Source organism: Calidris pugnax, unplaced genomic scaffold (genome assembly GCF_001431845.1).
Source record: "Calidris pugnax isolate Ruff unplaced genomic scaffold, ASM143184v1 scaffold219, whole genome shotgun sequence".
NCBI classification, from domain to species: domain Eukaryota; kingdom Metazoa; phylum Chordata; class Aves; order Charadriiformes; family Scolopacidae; genus Calidris; species Calidris pugnax.
Genome location: NW_015094507.1, coordinates 12,282,156 through 12,307,200, shown reverse-complemented (window position 1 = coordinate 12,307,200; position 25,045 = coordinate 12,282,156). Strand labels below are relative to the sequence as shown.

The window sequence follows — 25,045 nt, the reverse complement described above, 5'->3', positions numbered from 1 at the left end:
AAGACCATCCTGCACATGGAAAATCTCCCTTTCTAGAGCAGCATTTCTGCATTCATACGCATCTGGTGTCAAGGCACTGTCCTTCATTATATCTTAATATGCACCCTCATTATGTAAGGCTTACCTCAGGTTCTGTTGGTATCCTCCCCTTTTAAAAAAAAAAAAAAAAAGACAAAAAGAGAATAAATCCTAATATTTCCATTATGTGCAAAGTGAAAGGTGATACGAATTTTTTCTTGCTATTACATGAAATTTAGCAGCACAACACCTTGCAATTGCCAGGTTTTTTATATTGATCCTGACTTTCCCTCTTCAGTTTTATTTAACAAACTGGCAGCTTTTGCCTCACGCAGGTGTTTATTTATATTCTGCAGTAATGAATGGTGATCTTGCTTAGGAAGCAAATTCCTAATGCTAAAGTTTTAACACATACTTAATCAGTTTAATTTGCAGTTGGTAAAATAAGTCCATCTCTACCAAACGGATTACTAAACCCCAAAACAACTGTATCAGTACACTTTAGTGACGTATGCAGTATTACATTATAGCACACTTGCACTGTGACTACCTTTTGCAACCAGAGGTAAAACTTCAGAAATCGTGTTAAATAAAGGCAGGTGCCAAATATTCAACAATATGACTCAATAAGCTTATGTAGGCAAGAACGCTCTTTCATGCAAAAAACCACTTTCTGTATCACAATGTATGAGGTGTTTGTACAGGACAGCACTGAGGTTTTGCACACTTATCTGTTAGGGGTAAACAAGGCTCCTCTCCCAACCACTGTAAAATATTATAAAACTCTCTCTCCCCTCTCTCACCCCTTTTCTTCAATAGTCACATTATGAGAAACTATCAATGGCATTTAAGAAATATTAAAACCTTCTGAATAAAAGTTGACTGTCTGAGATAATAGGTATGCTTAACAAAAGAGGAATAAATTTTGCTTATTCCACAATGCTTGGCACGAGTGTTTATCTCAGAAGACACAGTGAGTTCTTGGCTTTCTGGAAACTCCCCAGTTACACTGCAACAAGAGCATGGATTGGTGTTGCCCAATTTGTGGTACACTGGAATCCAGGATCAGTGCACGCAACACACTCCTCACTCACTGGGCGAGCGGGCACCCATCTGATGTTTTTATCTCTCCCCAAGCCAAGGACTGATTTAGCCAGATAGCTCCTGTCTGACTTATTCCATCTCCAAAGTCACAATGACATTTAAAAAGGAAAAAATGCCAAGACTGAAACTACTCCTATGGAGTCAGAGAAAAAGGCAGCACCTGGAAGCTGTGCCTTTTCTCATTCCGACCTGGCTTTGAATTCAAATAAAAATAAGGTGGCTGCCAGGCAAGTGCTTCCTTCACAGCCTTGGTGTCAGAAAGAGAGGCCTGGCAGGAAGACGTATGCAAAGTCACAGCACTTCACAGAGACACACACATCAACTTGCTTTGATGTTTATAAGGCTGAAGAACATGAAATATCGTTACATATAGTCAGCATTGACCAGTTTTCACAGTAAAATCCCAAGTCTCATCTACTTTCAAACTAAGTTAATGTAAACCAAGACTAAACATTTTATAGATATGTATTGATACACTTCCATCTTGTCAATATTATTTATAATATGTTGAAGGAAGCGAAACCGGTTTTGTATCTTAATACAAAATTTCTTGTTTCTCCAAGGGCAAATGTGGTGAGAAACAAGCACAAAAAAAAAAGAAGAGATAAAAACAGTAATACAATTAACAGAAAAGAATTTTGAGTATTAAAGACTGCACAAATACACAACAAATGAACAAATCTGAATTAAAAAGTGGTATAATGTTTCCGAATAGAAAAGCACTATGATGCCAGCACTACAAATAAAGCATTGTAATTTTAACACATTTAACTTTACTATGTATTATAATACACAACTAAAGTAAGCTTTTAAAAATATCTCATAGTCTTTTGGCTTATTAAATAAAAATGTAGCCTCTAATTCTGCAAACTTTTATGTACCTATTCAACTTTTTCTAACCTAAATTAGGCATGTAACAAACCTTCTAAGTTAGGAATGCAGTTCTCTTGTTAAATGAGAGAAATATAAAAAACCAGAGATCATAACTTCTAAAAAGCAGTGACTATTTATTGCATTTTTATTGTAAAATAAGATTTTTTTTTAAATTAGCAGTTTGTTTCTCCACAACCTGGCAATAACAGGTGCAAAGAAAGCCCAAACAAGAAAAAAACCAATAAGACAGGAAAAATAAATATGTTACAAGTAAGTTTTTTTTTTTAACCTCAACCAGCTGGTGGACAGTTTATGCACAATAGTTTGTACACACATGCTAGAAATTGTCATTATATCTATCAGTAGGCTTGTGGATTTTCTCATTATCGAAGTGTCAAATCCTTAAAAAAATTCCATTAAGGTTTTGCTGCAATGACACCAGTGACAATGAATTCTCCATGTTCAATGAAAATTAATGCAGTGGTTCAGACGCAGGCCATTTATTGATAGTGTACCATGACATAATAATCTACTTTTATTTTTTTTCACTCTAATAGTATTTCAACAAAAAAGGCCATATTTTGCCAACTGGCAAAAATAAACAAATGCTTTTTATAGTAGTGTATTATGTAATGTGAGCAAGAAGGGAAGTACAGGTCAACATAAATATGTATATATATATATACATATATGTAAATCCGTCTCCATTCCACATGTGTTCTGGGGTTGGCAGGACATGGGCTAGCCTTGCCCTCCAAGCTGCGCTGTATTACAAGCTCTGGAGGCTGAATAAACTTTCTTTATTGGACATAATACCATATTAATGTGTTTAGATGGCTTCCAGACCAGAGTGGACATACTAATGAATGGCTCAGACTTAGTTCTAACTCGCCCATTGATTACTAATAGTTTAAGCAGATCAGAATTGCTGATTTCTCACCTATTTCATCTTTTCTCATGTCCTTCATCTTGTCTACAGTGAGATTCTTCTCTTCCAACTTTGAGAGGACAGATGGTGGTAACACAGAGAACTGTCTCAAAGGGCTAACCCAGCCCCACAGCCGCTTGTCAATGACTTTGCTGAGATTCAGTAGTCGATATGTCATTGCAGGCCAACGTTTCCTAAGGGCAATCTCAAAAAGAGCTCGAACAATACGAGCTGCATTCTGGAGAGTGAAAAAAAAAAAAAAAGGCAAAAATGTTGTAATTCTCTCAAGTATTCTTTGTAAAATGAAAAGGATCCCATAGACCCATCTTTGACAAACCATAACAATAGATATTTCTTTTCAAACTTATTTCAAACATTCTTGAAAACTTTATTTTTTTCCATCACTGTCTAGTGGCAAAACTACCTCATGATTGCCTGCAGAAATTCTGAAAAGAAACATGTGCAACTAATTAAAGTTGTAGTGGCAGGTCTGCCATAGAATTTTGATCACGGTTATGCTAACATTAGCAAGTTCTTAATTTATTGCATTTCAATCACTTCAGAAACAAATTCTCTTACCATACTTAATATCTTCCTCTTTCTCCCCATATAATATACACCCACAAACTCAGTCTATATGGAAGTTCAAGTTTTAATTTTTCACTTCAGTTTTGCTTCCACAATAGCATTCCATTTCACACTGAATTTCATAACATTTGCACAGAAGTTTAACAGTAGTGACTTTTTTTTTTCACTTGTTACTATTTTCAGAGGCTATTGTATAACCAAAATGTATAAATCTGCCTTGGACTTGGAAAAGCAATTATTAACACAAACTTGAATGACGTCAGTCTTATCCTGAAAATGTAAGTTATGATACCGCTTTTATAAACTTATCAAGCTGTATTATGAAGTAGCGGGGGTTTTTGTGTGCAGGTTTTTTTTTTTGGCCTACTGGTAGGATGCCTGGATTAGCAATTCTGTTCTTGATTCATTGAATAGAATACAATCATTCTCTACTGGCTCTGCAATGCCAACAGGAATAAAAATAGAAAATTATTTGGTCATGATAGGAAGCATATGTTACTAAAGAAGCACATTTCTTTTACTTAGAAAGGATGAATGATTTTCTTAATAGTTGCTATCCAATTAAAAAAATCACAATTTGTAGCACTGGTTCCACATGTACAATTTATGAAGATCTGAGAAGATGACCATGTTGCCTCACTAAAATTGCTATAATTGAGACAGACAAATAAAAGCTATTATCTTTAAAGCAAAGATTAAAAGAATCATACTGAAAATTATCTTACTCTGCAAGTACCACGATTTTTATGATGTGCGTAATGATTTCAGAATTTTCTCATTTATACCCACACGAGCTATGAAATATAAACACCTCTGAAGAAGGTAACGTTAGCATGAAAATCTTGCTGAAGAATATGTATGCTTTTGAATATTTGGCTCTCATCTTTAGCATCAACTAAACACAATTTTACAATTAATTCTTTCCAAAATGATTTTGTAAGGATGAGAAAAAAATGATTCAATGAAAGATGTTGTTGATAAAAAAAAAAAAAAAAAAAAAAAAAAAAAAAAAACACAGCGGATCAGTTATGGTTGTGTAGCGTGGCTTATCCAGTTGTTATTAAGAGACTATTTGTTTTGAATCCTGAAAAGAGTCCAGAATTGGTTTGGGACACAGTGTTGCAGCTGAATCTTTTAGTTGGAACCCAGACTGGGGGAGTTTTTTGAGTGCACATGTGTTAACTGGTGGTTGTTCTTTAGATAAAACTTCTGATTGCTCCTGGCAACTCAACATGCAGCTGGCTTGAAAGGATCATGGTTGCAGCACTGGCTGTCATGACATAAAGCACTGCAGAAGGAATTTATTAAGCTGTATGGATCTTCTAATATATTAATAACACACATTATCAATTCAAGCAGTGACAGTTTCCAGTGTCCTGCATAGAAATTCTCAGCAGTCCTCAAGTGCAACAGAAATTAGATGTTGTTCCATAATGTCATAAAAAAAAATTCAAAGAAAAATTTTGTTGAAAAAAAAAAAAAAAAAAAAAAGAATAAAAAAGAGAGCACATCGGATCGGGTAAAAGATAAAACTTTGTAATCACATTCATTATTGTTGCACATCTAGGACCACCTGCAGCATTTTGCCACTTTGAGTTCTTCAGCATCTAGAATTCTAAACTTTCAAGCAACACCCCTTTCTTTCTGAGATGGGCTTCCGTTGTGTAAATAAGCAGTTCTGTGTCCCGGACTTGCAGTTCTTGTATTATACTGTAATAACTAACTATGCCATATAACCATCAACCATTCAGGTGTCAAACCAAGCTGAACAAACACATATATAGAGTGATATGTCAATTTGCATGATTACATCTAGCAGTAAAATTGTAAGAGCACATCTTTCTTGTGTCAACCAAGGTATGTGAATAAAACACAAATATGTTTTGCAGAACAAAATATAAAAGTAAACAAAACATAAAAATAGATTGAAACAGTTTTCCAGATTTGACAAATTAACAAAATTTAATTAACAAAAAAAGCAACAGTGTCCCAGCATAGGCTTTTGCAAATCTTTTCTACTTAAATATTATACCACAGATGTGCACACACACAAGGCTCTGATTTTCAAATCAATTTGCATAAAAATGTACAAAAAATTTTACAGATCAAGGCCTACTTAGATAATTGCAAACACTTGGGAGAATGAAAACAGCAGAAGACAGCAACAGATATGTAAAAAATACTATTTTTACCTGTGCAACATATGCAGAATCTGAAATAAGGGAGAAGCTGTCCATCTCCCCTCTGCTAATATACGTTTGAAGGAGGATATTTATTTTTCCATAATTGTTTTCCACACCTCCTGGAGCAGGAAGCTCACAGAAATCATTCAGCAAGGTATCCAGCTCTTCTATTTCTTCTTCTCTTACCTAAAACACAATTATACATTATGAAGAGGCTGAAGCAATTTGATAAAAATTTTTACACTGAAATCAAATTTTCCTTATAACATAGTCACACTATATTTAAATGGACTCTCTAGTTTTACGGGGGAAAAAAAGAAGAAAAAACCAGCAAACTCACATTTTCCACAATGTAGCTAATAAACCATAATTGAAACTATCTTAATAGTGACACAATTACATTTTATTATTCATCACCATCTATTAAGGTTGCCATTGACATACAAAAATTTGATATGCCACAAAAATTGAATCTTCTGACCCTACCATCCTTCATCTGATGAGATTTCATTTTTTATTTGACCAGAGTAAAACCTCTGTCCATCTGGATTAAGGCAATCTTGAATTAACATTAAATGTACTCATTATAGTTACATAGTTTGCATGCAGCATAATACATTTTTAACTCAAAGCTGTGAAGTACTATGATTCATGATATTAAAATTTTCACTGTTAATAAGATTAAGTCTTAATATGAGTAAAGAAATATTCATATCTATGGTTTGAATAATGCATAACATTTCACATTCTAACTGATGACCCTCACATGGCAAAACCAGCATAAATCTACATATTCTTTGATTTACTGATAGTCTGTTAGTGTAAAACTTATTTAAAGAGGGTAAATGTTTGGTCCCTGCAGGGAACCAGCTGAAAGTAATTTTAATGTGGACCTCACTACCTGACATACAAAAGACCCTAAGACAATTGGGTTAAAATCCCCAACTATTCAGCCACTGGCCCTACAGGAAAGAGAAAGATGAAGGACACAACCAGCACAGATGACTCCAGTGTCAGGGGAATATTATGCTCTGCTTGCAACACCATTTTTGATAATTTTTTTCTGCTCTTGCAATGCACAGTACAGGTCAAATCCAGATCTGCATTTCAGCTAACGGTGACTTACCTATCCCAAAATACAGAATTTTAAACGGCATTATGAAGACATGATTCATATTAACAAAAGTCACAATTTGTATCACACAGAGGGGTAAATCCTGAGTTATTCTTGTGAAAATCAGCTACTAGTTTTAACATTCAGAGCTGCACAGCAAATGAATCACAAAAAAAATGGAAATGATGTTGCACTAATGCCATACCATATGAATCTGAGGAAGCAAACTAGAAAAGCTATGCTTTAGTTAAGAAGCATCACTACTAACTTTATTACAAATATAGAAACATATCACATCATATTTTCCATATGCTTTCCTTTTAAATATTCAATTACGCTAAATTTAGACCTAGCAAAGCAATATCACTATCATAAAAATCCCCTTCTAGCTTGGAAAACGTCGCATGTATCACTGTGAAACCTCACTGCTTATTATCTTCTATAATAGAAGAGATTACAGCAAAATAGAATTTCTCCATTAGATAAAGAGATGGTAATACTCAGACAATGTGTGCAAATATGTAAATATGTAGATGGTGAGAGATTCCCACTGCCAGATCGCAGAGCCAGGTGAATGAGAGCCAACTCTGATTTGAAAGTTGTATAATTGTGGTAAAATGGCAATGAGCCCGAGCTAATAAACCCCGTGGAGTCTGGCTCGCACCTCCCTGAGATGGAAGCACGGGCAAACAAGCTCACGCCGGCTTGCGATGTATTGTCTTGTGTCCTGCCCACACAGGAGGCAAGAGGGGAGGTTGGAATCGAAGTGAGTATGATAGTACAGTAATTGTCTAGTCTGCACAACAAAATCTTTTACAACGACTTTCTAGATTTCAAATTTGAAAATAATTTATCAAAATGTATTATTCTTCCTATCTAAAATTGCTCCCTGCATGAATTATATCACCGAGTTAACTTCAGTGAGTCCTGCCTTGTGTTTGATAAAGCACATTGTTCAGGGAGACATCTAATAACGGTTTAAACTTCAAACAGAAAAGCTATCTCATCCCTGGTACACCATTCCAATGGACACTTATCTTCACCTGTTAATAATTGAGGAGCTGAATAGTTCTTAAAAGCATTTAAAAGGAATTCTCAAAGATCCATAACTAGTTATTAAATGTGCACTATAGTTCAAGCTGAACTACATATAAATTTGAGTGAGAGTATATATAGATCTTGGCAATTATGCCTACATAGAAATCATTTTATAATGGTGCTTAATATTTAACAAAACTTGGATCTATAGGCACTATTTACGGAGTAAGTAGTACAGAAGTGTCTAGTTCTACGACATATTCTTTGTATGGAAGGATACAACTTTACCTTTATCTGCTCGAATTCTTCAGCTTTCGATACTATAGCAAGGATATCACCTTCTGTTTTATGAGCATCAAACAATTCATTGAAAGTCTATTAAAATAACATGAATTCAGTTAACACTGACAATAAAAACATGCATATAGCAGAAAAGAATGAAACATTAACCCAGATTTAAAAAGGCATTTAAAGTTAAAATGTAAGTTATTGGAAGACCAGAGTGATGCAATTTAAACACAAACATTTTCCAGAATGACTTCTTGGGACTTTCAGAAAAACAGTCCCTCTAAACTCAGGTGTCCCAAAACAGAGAGCCATGTAATCTATGGCCATCTCAAAGAAAGTCTGGGACATATCTGAGCAAATACATCTGTAAGACTAATTATACAAAGCAACAGTAAACAGTTAAAAATTATTATTTTCTTCAGCTTTTATTCAAGAAAAACGCCTATTATCTAAAAAAAAAATTTAAAATGAATGTGTACATCAAATTAAGCTTCCAATACTACAAACTTTTATACAAATGCATCTTCCTTATAAGTCTACTACACAATCTGATTATAGTGACAAAAATTGTTTAAGGTGGGCAACTTGACAGGATTTTCAAGAAGAAAAACTTTTGTTATCAGAGTCTATACTTGAATCACGTATCAACAGTTGCACACACTGTTGACATCATGTTGATATCAAAATGTTTCTTATAATCCACCTAAAAGGCGGCAGAGACTATGGAAATCTGAAATATCACTTCACACCATGTCTAATTTTTTTGGTATTGCTTTACACTTTCTTTCTTTCTTTTTCCTCTCGATTCTCTCTTTCCCCATTTCAATAAATATGATTTGAAAATATATTGAGCAAATCAGCTACATATTCTGTAATATCTTACAACTATTTTAGGTATAGGTTCAAAAAGAAGGAAAAAACCCCAAAATAGAACATCATATTTTACCTCTATAGTATTGTATTTAATATAGTAGTGGCTGGCAGTTCTGCCTAAATCTGTTGAAGAAAAGAAGCCAGTTCGTTCTTCAAAGCGGATCATGCGGGCTTTGTCCAGTTTTCTGCCGACTTCAATTACCAATTGTTGTCTGTGCTTTTCTAGACCTGGATCCATCTAGACACAAATCACACACATTTATTTGTATAAAATAAAAAGTGTTAAATAAATAATTTTATTGAGATAATCCAGTCCTACAAAGCCAGAAATCAAACAAAAGGAAGATACAGTTATTAAGTCAATATTTTCCTGAGATCTCACTAATAAGTTACGTTGACATCATGGACCAAAACCTGCCTGTACAGGACAAAATAATCAGAATCATGTTTCTTTTACAATGCTTCCAGACTATTAATACAATGTAGACTAACATTACTCATGAAATAGCAGTATGGTTAAAAATAAACTTACACTGAATTTTTTGAAAGAAATTGTAATGATAAAATTCTTCATGAAATTATCATTATTGTATCACTTCTCAAAAACATGCCATCTTATGGTATCTCCTATTTATTTATGAAAATGACTGAAGATGTACCTTGCCTGGGTATCTGACATAAGGATGGTTTAACTGTATCCCAAACAGAATAATCTTCAAATTGGATGGCTGAAATGTTTAATAGCAAAAAAAAGTCTAATGTCCCCAGAAGCTTTGGGTATGTTAGCTGGGATATTCTAATTACAGAGTTAGAGATATACCATATAAACATTCATAAACTCAAGGAGCTTGCTATGCCCAACACCACTTCATATCAAAGTTCAGGAACCTGGACATTTTGTCTGAGCAATAACATACATTATTTCATTAGTACATCCACGGCTGGACAAAAGTCCCATCTCAGCAGGACTGCTGTATAATTGTGTGTTCCACATTGTGCACCCGGGATACCCAGGCTGAGAGGGATGGGTGAAAAGGGATTCATAGTCACGATAACACTCTGGTATATGTGCACCTGAGAGACGGCTCTAATTACACAAGCAACGATTAGTAACCAAATTTGAAAAGACTGAAGCTCTGTTCTAGCCCACAGGCAGCATTCTTATTTCAGGGCTTGTATAGTTCAGATTTCCTACAGAGTAAGTCATACCAGCCCTCTTGGTAAATCTGCACCAGAGATGTATGACCAAGGCTGCAAAAAGGAACAGGCTCTAAGAACTGCTGTGCTTTGGTTTGCTCCGGTTTTCCCCGGTTCAGGATTCAGTTTCATCTTTGTGCCGAAGTGCTTCACCTCCTCCTGCTCGCTGAAGCTGTAGACAAACACAGTCATCTCCACAAAGCAGCTGCAAGACTAGTTCCTAATATTCCACATCTTTGCCAGTTACTCTGAAGCTATTTCTCCTTAATTATGACTTGCCTTTTAGTTTCAAGTCGAAAGCTAAGATGACAAAGGTCTAGAGTGGTTTTCTCAATAGTAAGTCATGCATTGAGGTCAGATTTCAGAGCAGAGGTGGTCAAAAAAACAAGTGATCAGGATGCCAGATGTTTAACATTTCTTAAAACTAAAAGGGGGGGGAATAAAAAAATCAAAACGCTTCCCTACTTCTTTGGCAGCCCAAGCTACCCGTCAATCTTTTGCCTTACATAAAAAAAATGCTAAAGTTAACAGTAGACTAACATGTTTTACAAATACAAAGGCTTTAACTTTACAGGAAAGGTCACCAACTTGAAACTGGACCACCAACTGGAATATTTTCCAGTCTAGAGAATCCGTGGTTAGCACCCTTCCCACTGGACATGCGTAATTAGAAATCCCCCAGAGTAAAAGATCCAGCCGAAAACAGCTCTAAGCCATACTCTTAAAAACGAGCCTTAGCATGTCCACAGCAAGAAACTGAGCAGGTCTGGAGTATATGGAAAGTTAAGAATGCATGATAAAGTACATCATTATTCACATCATTTTCTCTAGCTAATGGAGAGAAGTGTTGGGGACAAGCTCCTCAAACTTTTACAGATGTTCTAAACATAAACATACAGCTTAAGGGGATAAAAAGCTTTGCTTAACCATGGGAGCACCAAAGAATGGAAACAAAAAGAGGAGAAAACAAACAAAGCTGTTACCTTCAAAAAACCTAGCCACCTTTGGAACACTAAAATGATGAGAAAATGCCTGAAATTCATACCACAGGCTTCACTAATCTGGCACTCACATTTGCTCCACTTTTCCCTTCCCTTCTTTGTTTCTTCTTGCTGCTCATTGTAAATTTTGGCCATTTTCCCAACTCAGTAAAAGGCATTATCGACACTTCCAGCAAACAACTTGAAAAGTCACAAATCAAAGCCATGGGCCTGGAGTAGCCTGCTCCCAGGCACAGCCCAGAAAGGGGCTGGGTGGGGAACCCAGATACCCCAAAAGCAACACGCAGGGTGCAGAATATGTGGATGCACGGCAGGTGCATGCCTGCCCTGGTCTCCCTGGTGTCCCTACAACACACCCCTTTTGTGTGGACAGTCTTTTTCTGCCTTAAAGTAATTACTGGATGTGGGGAGCGCCTGTGGAAAGGGCAAGGAGAAGGAGTCTGCACCTTCTCAGCCCCACTGAACAGCTGGGAAGAGTGTGACCCAGGATGGTTATGCAGATATATGGATTCTGAATGGGTAACGTTGGCTGTCATCCAAAACAAAGATAGGAACTGGCACGCTGCAACGTTACTAAGAAGCAATAAGATACCAATTAAGAAAATTGGATACCTATAACCAGAACAGAAAGAATCGAATGGCCTAAGTGAGCAAATCTGTGGTTATGCCCACATCTGGCACTATACCATCCGTATACTGTCTTATAACACATTAGCTTACAAGTTTAAAAATGGTTTATCTAAAAAACAAGGGGATTGGCATTGGTTTTGTTCCTACATGAATGGATAACACTTCAAATTGATATAATTTGTTACTGCCTTAACACAAAAATAGGAATGCGTATTATTAGCACATCAAATCAGAAGGGGTAGAAAGGAGGTTAGTGGCAGGAAAAGACACGTGCTGGCAATCTCCACTTTCTCAGCAGCTCAATAAAAACACAAAAGCAAGGGGAGGGTGAGAAACTCTTGTTCATTATTTTTTAAGTTTATAAAAAATATCTGTTAGTGTGTTATTGCTTTTTTTCACCACTTATGACCAGAAGAATTGCATTTCGATTAGTCTAAAATTTGTTAATAACACTGGTCGAAAACACCTGATTAAAAAAAAAAAGGGATTTATAGGAATGGGACAACATCCTTCTTACTAGCAAAGCAATTTTTGCTGTTCATTTACTTTGTGATTTGTCTTATGCAGTGTTATATTAATACATGGTAATGTGCTGTATGGTTTTTTATAGAAAACAGACGTGAGATGGCCAGAGGCCTGAGGTGTCCGCAGAAGCAATTGCCTACCTACTGCCACTGCAGCTTCCACTACCAGACACAAAAGCTACCAAAATAATATCTCCTGCCACATATATCTACGTGGTGCAATGACTGAAACAACTGCTGCTCACAATATCATGACAAATTACGAAGTCACAAACCAGATTCAGGACATGTGAAATAAACTGCCGTTACCACACACTTGTAAGAGTTCCACCTGCATTGGGCTTAATTACACGTGTCTGAACTATGTTAACATCACTTATAAACAGCTGTGCAGAAAAAAGGAACAATATTTAGTTAATCAGTAAACTATACAACTTCTTAGAACTTACAGATAATGAATTAAACTTGAAGAAAACCTTATGTAACTGTGCCCTGATTTATATCACTGCACAGAACACTTCTAAATAAACAACAAAAAATTCAAAATAAATGAATAAAAAAATATCTTATAGTTACTAAACCACAAGAAAGAAAAACAACTGAATTTAAAATGTCATTTTATAATTTATAAGCTATCATGGGATGAAACATTTTAAACCAAAAGCTGACGGGGTGAGGGGAAAGCAAGCAACGCAAGAATGCTTAATTTTATCATTTATATCTAGCCTACAATACTGAAACACTGACAATAGGTTAAGTTACAGTAACTGTCTGATAAGAATGAATGTTCTCTGGAGCATAACTTGGCCAGTTAAAATGTATTTTTATGTGAACAGAAGGGCCCTCTTAATTTAGTGTTTAAAACACTCTGCTACAGAAAATATCTTCCTTTTTCTAAGCACTTTAAAAGAATTGCTGATGTCAGGTAAGTAGAAATAGCAAATATTTATCCTCACATCAGGGAAGGATTAGAGACCCAGAACAGGTTACAGATTTTTGTAAAATGCATTTTATACCTGATAAGCTTTGTGACTGATGCCATATACTAATGGATTTGCTCTCATCCGTACATAAAGGTAAGTGTAACTTATCCACTTTACTGCTTCTTCCACATTAGTCACTGTTCCAAGAGCAATCTGGAAGTAGGAAAAGACACAAAATTAAATGTATACATTACAGCTGAACATAAGTATTTGGCTGAAAACATACAGAATTCAGATCATTAGCACTAAATTAAAGAAAGTGTCAGCACGCTTCCAACTTAAATTATTTTAAAATAATCATAGGACAATAACTTGAACCACTTATACATATTCATCTTATGAACATCTAAAAACTGGTATGTTCTGTAACATAATATTATACATACAGGGACCCACTTGATCTTTCCTATACCACTTATAATCGTTACAATTCAAAGATGATACCGAGCAAGTTTGTTATAAAAAAAAGACAAACAAAACAACATAATTCTTTGGTGAATATGCTCAGGATTATTTAAATAAGAGTACCTTTAAAAAAAAAAAAATCTACATTTAAAAGATTAATTTTTCATACCAATGCAAAAGCAATTTCTGGCTCAAGTCCTACACCAAATGATACTGACAGTCTTTAGGATTTTCTCCAGCATGCCTTCATATTTGGTAATCTGTCTATACACAGTTTTTTACAAATAGTTTTTTCCTTTTGTACCTGGCAAGTCAAACATACAGGTACCTGCTACATTTTTGTTATATCAAAACATAACAAAATTGAATAGGTAATATGTACCTATATATATTTATTTATTTTTCAAGGCCAAACCAGGTATACCAAAAGTTCTTTTGCTAGGTGAATTTTTTGCTAATTCAATAGTTTTATCACCAAATTATTTACCAAACACACATTTTTATTTGACAACTTCAGCTCTATTTTGTATTGGTTATACTAATGAGAAGCATTTTACTGCTTATTCCAGATAACCTGATTTTACCAGGAGAATTTAATATTTCCTGCCTGTCCCATTAACAAATATTTTTCAGTTGTTGCTGGTTGTTTAAAACAAGCGCAGGTCTCTCTTACTGAATTTTTGTGATCCATTATGACATTTTTAAAGTTATTGTTTTATTGGTGTTTGGATTTCATATAAACGTTCCACAGCACTTGGCAAAAATTAAAAAAAACCCTATACAACTGTAAGTGATTTCATATGAGTGTTCAGATCTAAGCGTCTAGATCTTAATAATAATATATATATTCTTTTTGAAGTAACATCTAGTAAAAACTAATAATGCAAGTGAAATCTGCCCTGAGTTAAAATAACTTAAATCCGGCAAAACCTTGTTGATATCAATGGCATGGAGTAACCCCAATGTTTGTCTCACGCATTTTTCAAGTGGTATTTTGTTCTTCAACAGCATAAGGAGGTTGGGGAAGCCCCACTGTGTTGTTTTGCAAAGTATATAGCTATACAATGCACTGACGTGGCTACAAAAACATCCAGTTCTTCGTAGACTACTACAGGGAAAACATCTAATACAGCCCACAGGTTATTTTATTACTCAATTTGCTACCCAGCTTCATTTCAGCATTTGGTTTCTCTCCGTGATTCAAATAACCTTCAGTATACACTTGACATAGCATAATAACATAGTCCAATAGTTTCCCCCAAACACTTTCATAATCATAAAACCACAAAATTCTCATTATCGAGCACAGTGAAATCTGACAATTAAAAGAAACACCCCTCCATATACACACTTTTTTGCCTCATTTGTTCAAATATCTGATTGTATTACTTACAAATTAATTATTTTCATAAGTTAAAAGTAATATTGCAGGGGGGGAGTGACTATAAAATACAGCTGGGTTTCAGATACCATATTGAAATCTAATACCGCACTTTCCTTCCTCCCCCCAGATCTAATGAATACTCACGGTTAAGATGCAGAGAGAAAAAGAAGAAAAAAAAGCAACTTCTAAATATTTGCTGCCATCTAGTGTTCAAATATAGTTATTACGGATTATTTGAAAATGTATACCTTTATTCAAACAGTATGAATGACGGAAGTTATCTTATTCATACAAACACTTAAGAGTAATTATGAAATAAATTGTGTACAATACTTTATTATTTATTGTGTACAATACTTTATTAAAATAAGAGAAAAAAAGACCTAAATTTTCCAGTGTTTCCTCAACCATGTATCAGGTATTTAGTTACAGATGGAATAATCAATGAGTAGAAACATTTACTATGTTGACACTGTATTGTCTGATTGCACTAGTCATCAAAAATGCCTTTCTTTTTAAATGTTCAAATACAACTAACTGTGTTGCACTCACAAAATTAAAACTTGAGTACTATATTAATGCAACTCACTGAGCTATTTTAAATGAAAAAAAATTATCAGCATCACAAATTTTCAACTAATTGTTCAAAGGCTGATGTCACCATCAGTGGGTGACGGGCTTAGTAATCTGTTTTTTCATTAAATATTTTTTTTATAAATTATATACCACAGACTTTATCGCTGAACAGTATTTCAGAAGGGATGTTTTTTATTTTTAAAAAAGTGTAAATATATATAGGTAGCATGGCTTTTTGGAGGCAGTTTTTGAAAAACAAAGTTTTTCTCTTTGATGTTTCTATACGTGCTAGAAAAAGGCATAAAAATATTACTGATAACATATATTGTATGCGTTATGTAATATATAATATAATGTACTGTATTTTTTTTTACATAAGAATGTTTAATTGTTATTATATTTGTATAATTGAGTCAGATAACATGGATGAAAAGTTTCTATATATGAATCAAGTATTTGTTGTTAAGGTAAGAGAGCAAGGAATCTTTCTAACAACCTAATACACATTTTTCTGTTTGCTGTGGAAACCAGTGTATTTTGAATTACCATGTCACCCTCTGAAGTGATTATGGTCTTATTTAAGTATGGTTTTTGAAATAATTTCTGAATGCTACTAGAATTTTCCCAAGTGGGACAGAATCTCCTCCAGTCACACGTGACCAAAGGACTATTGATAAGTACCACTGAACTACATCAGAGTTGTCATTATCTCCAATAACCTGTCTGCCATCCAGACCCAGCCGAAGGTGAGGGGAGAACAGATGAGGTTGCTGGTCTCATGCAGGTCGTGTCAGGCCCCAAGCACCCTGGACACCCAGGGAGAAAACTTCAGTTTCCCCCAGCCTACGCTTTGCCCCTCACCCAGATCAGCTGTCCAGTTACCCAGCTCCAGAGAGATTTTTTCAGCAGGGCTTTGAAGGAATTCGGTGTCTCTTCTGAGAACCACATCAGTCACCCATTCTTTCAAAGCAAAATATAGATTAAGAGGTTTGTTCAAACTAAACAAGTCACCACCTTTTACACTCCTGGATTCACAAGAGAATCATAAGTAAATGCAAGGAAAAGCACAACCCCTGGGGAAGGTAACACCTCCTGGCCGGCACTGCAAACCCTCTCAGTTGCTAAGCTCTCCGAGGAAAAGAGCTGTCCCAGCAACAAGCTGGGGTCCAGCTGTGGATGTCAGGGAGGGCTCTATCAGGTGGAAACAATTAGGGAAGGAATGGTGACCTGAATTGTATGAGCTATTGATGATAGTTCCCAGATAAGTTAAAGTTTATGGTCTAATTAAACCACATCCCCTGCATCTTATCTTTCTTCCTGTAGCTCCAGAAAATACAGCCGTAGGTATTTTCTGTTTGCCAGCTGGTCAACTGACCCAGGACTCGCTCCTCTCTGCTGAGCAGCCTAACCAGCTGGTTATTTTATTCCTTTTTACATTCCCTTATAGCCCAGTGGCACAAATTCAGCAGAAAAGGAAAAGGGCATCTCCATGCCTGTGTCGATCAGAACGTGTTCATTTTTAGAAAAAATTCCCCTAACCAAACCAAACCTCAAACCAAATCTGCAGGAGAGAATTCTCAGTGGATTGAGGTGCTGAAATACATGTTCAAAGTCTTAATTTTGGTGTCAGCTCAATAAAGTTTGGGTGTATGTCAGCTTTTCCCACTCTGTAGCTTTATTAAGAACAAATTTGGTGAATTCAGTGAAACTCAGTGAAATGCACTGGGACACCAAGGCCAGCACTCTGTCCCTGAGATTAGATAACGGCAACTGCTGAAGGGCAGAAGGTATCAATGAGAAGAAAGCACCATATAAACGTCTCCCAAATTCTTACACTATTGCATCTCAAGGTCTGTAGTTAAGGGTATTGCCTTTGCACTGGATATGTTTCAATGCATTTTTGTTCAACTTTTGCACAGTTTTTTAACTATTCTACCTTTTAGATGCAGCTCCCTGCAGCAAAGAGTTCCTCAGTCTAACCACCCAGCTGGCATCCTTCTGTGTTTTCCGAACCTGCCATGAACCCATCTCAGCCGGTATTTCCCAGTTCTTGTCCCAGAAAAGATGCAATTTTTTGTCATGTCACTCATAACCTCATGAAACTCTCTCATAGAATCTCCCATTTGTCTTTGCTCTCACATGAAGTGTGCAGGTAAGCTAGGGTGTTCCTTTCATAGAAACCGATCCACTCCTTTGCCCATCCTTTGAACATTTTCTGCTTCTACAATAATAATTTTGAAAAGGGAATTAAAAACATGCTAATTTTTTTGCATCATTACCAAAATTTTGTCTCCTGCACCACGTAAGCCTAGGTACAAAATTCAAGGCTCTGGATTCCACTTAATGGTTGTGTGGCTAGGATTATATATGTATTACCCCAAATATTTGAATCATTGCCTCATTCTTACCACCTACCTATTTCTCCAAGAGATCTGCTATATATAAAAGCAAATTCATATTCTTGTGGGAACATGGAATCTTTCCACATTTCCATCTGCTGCCTTCCTTTTAGTAGTTTTTCTTCTTTCAACTACTGATTGTCTATTACAAATTAAGAATTTAAACAATTCAGCAGCGCTTCTGGCCTTTAATGGATTTGTCTTTACAATAACAGCATAAGCATTTGGGTTTCCTGAATGACTCGTAATAAAAGCAGACTCTAGTCCTAAAATATATCATTTTCCTATATATCAGTGCAGATTTCCCGGTGCAAACAACAGGGTCTGTTATGGCAAAGATGACAGTGGTCATCAGCATACCCTCGAGATTTCTGTAACATATCAGTCAATAAACAAATGTTTTGTCTCCATATAGTGCTATTGTTACTGCCAAAAGGACAGGGTCTATAAAAGATGACCAAAGCCAACTGTGATTCCTAAGACTATCTACTGATCAATGCGATGTATTTATCTTAAAATGTATTTTTTCAGAATGCTGCAGTTTATGGAATAGTCATCTCACAGATAAACATACCAATTTCTAAAACACCTGTACCCTTATCAGAGGGTTCCACTGATGGATCAAATGAGCATATATAGAAGTTTAAACTGACTCCAATTATAAAGAAACAATGAAGTCACTTTTCAAAAAACCCTAACACAATAGCTGCTTGTAACTGCTCATAGTATTGATTTCCTGTAATCTGGCAGGCGCTAATTTTTCCTGCATGTCATGACAGAAGGATAAGTAACATCACACATATCAAATGACAAAACAATGATGGTTTCATGAGATTTGTTACTCTACTGCTTTTCAGCATTTTCCATTGCTATTTCTAACAATCATTTATCATAGTGATTAACAAAATTCTGACTGCATCTTCAGCTGCTGTAACTGTACTGCAGCCACAGAGTCTACAGACATTTAAAGCCATGAGTACACTCTTCTTTTCAGACAACACTACCATTAGAAAAAATCTGAAAAGAAATAGTCCCATCTATACTAATTTGCCACTTTCTGCACTTTTTCTCAAACTCCAAACCCCAAATTCTGTGGTAGAAGTGCTGCACTTAGAAGTAGTTTTTATTATACTGTACATCACATACTTCCTATGTATCTTTGATTGGATACGTTTAGATGACTACCTCATACGAAGTGGAATTATTGTTCTATTCCATTATTTTTTTTCTTCTTTAGTTCTACTGTTTTAACAAGGCAGGAGGATTAACTACTTTATCTTATACCTACCATATAACACTAAATTATTTTTGCAGTGTCTGCTAGCAACATTTTTCAGAGAACTATTTGGATACTAAATTACTGCTAAAAGTCACCAAATTTGTATTGAGATTTCCTCTACTTCTGGAAAGAATTTCAGTAACATGTACACATTTGAAAAGAAACTACTTAGCAGAAATACATGTTCCCTGGGCAAATAAATCCTTCATTTTTAGGTAAAAATCTACATAAAGCTTCTATTTGGTCTATTGTGAGATTTTTCCTGTTAACAGGAATGAAAAAATAACTTATGCGATCTCTAAAAATTAAAAAAAATCCACCCCAAAATTATGAATGATCAAATTTAGTAATTTGTAAAGAATCAACAAATTAATCTTTACATTTTTAAGGATAACTGTATCAATTTCTGCTCCTTTGAAAATTATTATTTATGACTGAATAATGCACAGACTTTAAAGTGATGAAAAGGTAAAAAATAAACAGAAGTATGTAAGAATTATACATATAAAACAGAAGCAACATCTTAAAAAAACAAGACTATTCCCAATAGACCAAATAAATGTGACATCTTTCAAAGGGATAATCAGTGTTAAGACGTCACTGGACATTTCAGTTTAGCTGAACTCCCCTACTTTTATTGAAAAAATGTCTTGTGTCTTTGAAAAACAGTATCTCTTCTTCATTTAAGCATGTTTACATTTCTAAGGGTTCCTTGTAAAAGGCGTTTGTGCAAGTATATACATGTTTTTAATTGGTTATTACAAAAGAGAGGTTTGGAATAATTTTATGTTAATATGTCAGACGTTAGTATTCTCAATACAATCACAGCATTTAAAAAAAAAAAGAAAACAGCATTTTAAAATTTAAACTGAAGCAAACTGGGAATTTGCTATTTATAATAAACCAGTTCTGATTACCACTGTACAACAGAACAAAGAGATGAGTTCAAGCCATATACATTATTCCTATACTGCAGTCAACCATGTGAATTAAGTTTGTTTATATGGAGACCTGCTTTAATTTTTTTGCAGATTTTAATTTGCAGTTATGCAGAACAATTACGAAATTCTAATAAAGCATTTCTGATTACAAGGTAAACGCTATGTGTTTCTACAGTTTTATCTTCATGACATTTTGACCTCCGTACTGCTTTTAATATCTACTACCTTTTGTAAAAGGCCCCCAGTATTTTCACATGTGTAACCGTTCACTTCTCTTAAACATACACACCTAGAGATGACCAGCAATAAATAAAATTTCCATTTTAGATATGTTAAGTGTGACAATACGGTATTTTTGTTTCAAATAATATTAACCCTTTAAAGGTTGCTAGTTTCTCGAAATGATTCAAAGGTTACCTCTGCATTTAGGTTGTCTGCAAGGCTTTCAAGGAACTGGCTTTCAATTGGATTCTGCTGAGTAAGAAGAGTCAGGTAATGACTGAGTTTATCATGAGTTGTAATGATGACGCCTTCTCCGAATTTGTCAAACTGAGGCCGTCCAGCTCGACCAAATATCTGCATGACATCTAAAATTCCAAGGTCAACAAAGGAGCCTCTTTTTGCAGCATATATTTGTGTTCCCTGGTTGAGGAAAAGTTAATAAAAATTAACATAAATACACATTAATATAATCCTGATGAGCTGAATACTGAAATTAGGCAAATATAGCATGATTTCAGAAGTGTACTTTAACTAATCCTTTCATAATCTTTGATATATTTAAATCTTTACTATACAAACTCGACTCCCAGTGGAGAGAATCAGTTTAATGAGATATAAATAACATTTCAAGTCAATCAGACGTTTCCCCTCCAGGTCCCAAACCCACAATAAAGATCTTGCTATCTATGCTTCTTTGCAGGTTTCTTTTAAGACAGATACCCATGTGCAGATTAATGGAAGCTCTTACCTTAATAACAACAGCATGAGCTGGAAGATTGACACCCCAGGCGAGCGTAGCTGTACAAACTAGGACTTTGATATGTCCGTTAGAAAACAAGTTCTCCACCAAACTTCTGTCTTGCCGCAGCATTCCTGCGTGATGAATACTAAATCCATCCGGAAACAGCTCACGTAACTGCTTATTTCTGGATCTCTGTACCTAGAACGGATGAGCATAAAAATAAATTAACTTCTAACTACAATACAAGAAGCACTGTATTAAAAAAATTACAGGAAAAAAAACCCCATTGAATATTATAAGTCAAACTTTTTATTAATGCCAGTATGTAATGATTTTCTACAAATGAATTTGACTTCTTACTTTCCAAACAATAAACTTAATTGTTTAAAAGAATACTTTTATAAAAATATAGCTTCACTTAAACAGAGATCCAAATTTACTGATAACGGATATGAACAGCAAAACTGAGAACTCACAGATTGTTTTTCCTTACAAGCATCTCTTTGAGAACAGGCAGGCAGCTAGGACAGGCTGAAGGCAGCAGCAGCAGGCCACACACTGTACTCAGCATTAAAGAGGGGATACCCTTCCCCATCCCCATCAGCTCAGCACAGTGTGGATTAATAAAATCATAGTATAGAATCAAACTGGTCATCTACCTCTCATTTTTAGCTTCCCCACATGGAGGAGGTTGGGATCTCAGTCTGCAAAACCTCAGGCCCTCCAGCCTCCCACTGTGTATAAGGTCCATAAGCGTGTCCCCCTTATTTCTGGGTGCTAGCTCATCATGCCTCACCTAAACTGAGTATTGACTCAAGAAAAACTAATACCCTTCTAAACACTAAACTCTGAAGCTCAAGTTGCTTCTAGTGTTCTTCTAGAAGAACAGGGAAGGAAAAAAGAAACCCAACCACTTAAAGAGGAAACCTAAACCACCAGTGTTTATGCCATTTTAGCCCAACTGGAATATTTGTCTTCCTGTTCAGAACCACAGCTTTGGGCTAAAGCTCAAGCATCACAAGCAGTACAGCTCTTTTATTACAATTAAGGAGCAAAGGCAGGGCAGCCCTGTTGTAAACCGGAATAAAGGACCTTCAACCAGGATTTGATGAGATTAAATCTAAGGTCAGAAAGCATGCTGTATACAATCCCTATACCCTTGACCCTGGACACTGGCTCCTCAGATCTTCGTCTTTCAGTGTTTCTGATTTTCCACAAACACCTCTGATTTTCCTCCCATCTCTTCCCCATTCCTAACTGCTGCACTCACTGCCTTCCAAAACTGATCGCTGCTGAATATGACTCCAGGAGGGTTGTGGAAATGATGTCTCTAATCTTTCCCTAAACCAGATTTCTTTATTATCATTGCCAGAAGAGAATCTCTACTTTTCCGCAGACCACAAGAGCGCCAATTTTTTTTTTTTTTTACTATCACTGTACTTTCAGCCCTGTATATTACAGTGAATTAATTCTAGATAAAATTCTGATTATTATTATTATTTTAAAGCTTCACATTTACTAGTACCTGATACACAGCCACTGAAAGTTGACTTAAGGGATAGAGAATGGGTAAAGCAAAGCAAAATATGGCTCACAGTACTGGCATATTGCCAAACATGAGCAATAAATCTCTGCAAACAGAAATAAATAGGGAGATGGGAATGCAATTATGAAGGAGGACACGAAAAGAAAAATACTGTAGGAAAAACACATTTCTCAGCTTCACAATTATCCAGTTTCTCAATATCTGATCTTTTCTGCTTTAGCAGTAATTATTTACTATTCATTTAAAGGAAATCAAACTCAGCTTTTAACTACACATGAATTTTTGGCAAATTTAATTAGCTGCTGTAGTGCTTACAAATGAATAAATAAAAATTGAGAAAGTGGCAGTGCAGTTCGTGAAGCTTATTCTTTATGAGCCAGTGAATGGAAACAAATACTGCATTAAGAACACAAATGCACCAAAGTTTGCATTTATAGTATATGAACAACAAATCTCAGAGAAGACAGGCATCTAGAAAACTCACTTCAACTGCAAATCTGAGAATTACTGTGACATCGAAATTTGGATTGATCTTGATTACATTCAGAACATGGTGTATGCATTTAATAATGTAATTAGCTATAGGACAACCATCAGAAATTTCACTTTTTTATTAGAGCTGCTTCTATTGGTGTCACATGACTACTTTACAGGTATTAAAATAACTACTTTTCAAAAGGCACAATTATTCAAATTGTGCAAAATATCAATATCAATATATGCAAAATATCAAAAATTACACTTTAAGTACTATAATCTGTAGCTGAAAAAGCCAGCAGGGTGAGGGAGGTGATTCTGCCCCTCTGCTCTCCTGAGACCCCACCTAGGTACTATGTCCAGCTCTGGAGCCCTCAGCACAGGAAAGACATGGACCTGTTGGAGCGCGTCCAGAGGAGGCCACAAAAATGATCAGAGGGATTGAGCACCTCTCCTGTGAGGACAGGCTGAGAGAGTTGGGGTTGTACAGCCTGGAGAAGAGAAGGCTCCGGGGAGACCTTATAGCAGCCTCCCAGTACCTAAAAGTGGCTTATAAGAGAGGATATAGTTTTTACTGGGGCCTATTGTGACAGGACAAGGGGAAATGATTTTAAACTGAAATAGGGTAGATTTGGAGTAGACACAAGGAAGAAGTTTCTTACGATGAGGGTAGTGAAACACTAGAAGAGGTTGCCCAGAGAGGCGCTGGATGCCCCATCTCTAGAAACAGGACAGGGCTCTGAGCAACCTGACCTAGTTGAAGATGTCCCTACTCATGGCAGGGAATTGGGCTGATGACCCTTAATGGTCCCTTCCAACTCAAACTCTTCTATGATTCTATGAAATCTTGCTCTCAAATTTCCACAATTTAAAAATTACATACCTTTGTTTGTAACCTGATTGCTTATGTTGTCCAATATAATTGAAAGGCAGGGCAATTTACTAATGGGAAACTAAGAGTAAAATCTTATACTATATATGGAAGGCTACTGTATTTGTTTACAGTTTTAGGAAATATGATTTCACTAATTTAGAGAAAGGAACTTGTGAATATAGGAAAAAGGAGGAAAAAGGTGAAAAGTTTGTGACAGAAAACACATTAAGATATGGCAATGCTAGTCTGACTATAATTCAAGTACTTACAAACTTAAGATTAGTCAATTGCTCAAAAATACGTAGGTACACCTAATGTATCCATATAGTTGCATTTTGAAAGTATATCCATGTTTCTAAAATCTACCGTACATTCTAAAACGTCTTTGAATTGTTTAATATTCACAGGTTTTGTGTGTTCATTTATTGAATGTATGAACTGCTAGATTTCCAGGTTGCATTATAACCAGTTTAGAGACACATTAAATAAAATTCTTCTGACACAGAAGATGATGAACTTTTTAAATTAAAAACTCAAAGCCCACTTTTAGCATAGGAAAAAACAAGCATCAAGCAAATCAAATCACTAACTATCTTCAATGATTCCATTAACTACACAGAAATGGAATTAAATTTCTTTCCATAAATTTGTGGGCAAGCCAAGTTAGTTCAAGAACAATGAAATAACCTAATTTTATAAAGTTACACTTGAGAAAATAGAAAAAAAGAAACAAATCACATTTCTCAGTGATGGCTAGGAAAACTGCTCACTAAGCATATCCTTTAATGGCAACATATTTGCAAACAAACCTCTAAACTTTTGTGCCAACGAACTGCATGGTTATTCTATTAAATCTGG

At 35.5% G+C, this 25,045-nt stretch overlaps 1 protein-coding gene across 1 annotated transcript in view; it reads right to left on the bottom strand.

Moving 5' to 3' along the window:
* Nucleotides 1-25,045, bottom strand: part of ASCC3 (activating signal cointegrator 1 complex subunit 3) — a 257,319-nt gene that overhangs the window by 80,042 nt on the left and 152,232 nt on the right. The window contains exons 15-21 of the mRNA XM_014964733.1: nucleotides 21,297-21,488; nucleotides 20,744-20,968; nucleotides 13,376-13,495; nucleotides 9,081-9,245; nucleotides 8,135-8,221; nucleotides 5,704-5,880; nucleotides 2,936-3,161 (exon numbers count right to left, since the gene is read on the bottom strand). Coding sequence (XP_014820219.1) covers nucleotides 2,936-3,161; nucleotides 5,704-5,880; nucleotides 8,135-8,221; nucleotides 9,081-9,245; nucleotides 13,376-13,495; nucleotides 20,744-20,968; nucleotides 21,297-21,488 — 1,192 coding nt within the window. The remainder of the gene's footprint in view (nucleotides 1-2,935; nucleotides 3,162-5,703; nucleotides 5,881-8,134; nucleotides 8,222-9,080; nucleotides 9,246-13,375; nucleotides 13,496-20,743; nucleotides 20,969-21,296; nucleotides 21,489-25,045) is intronic.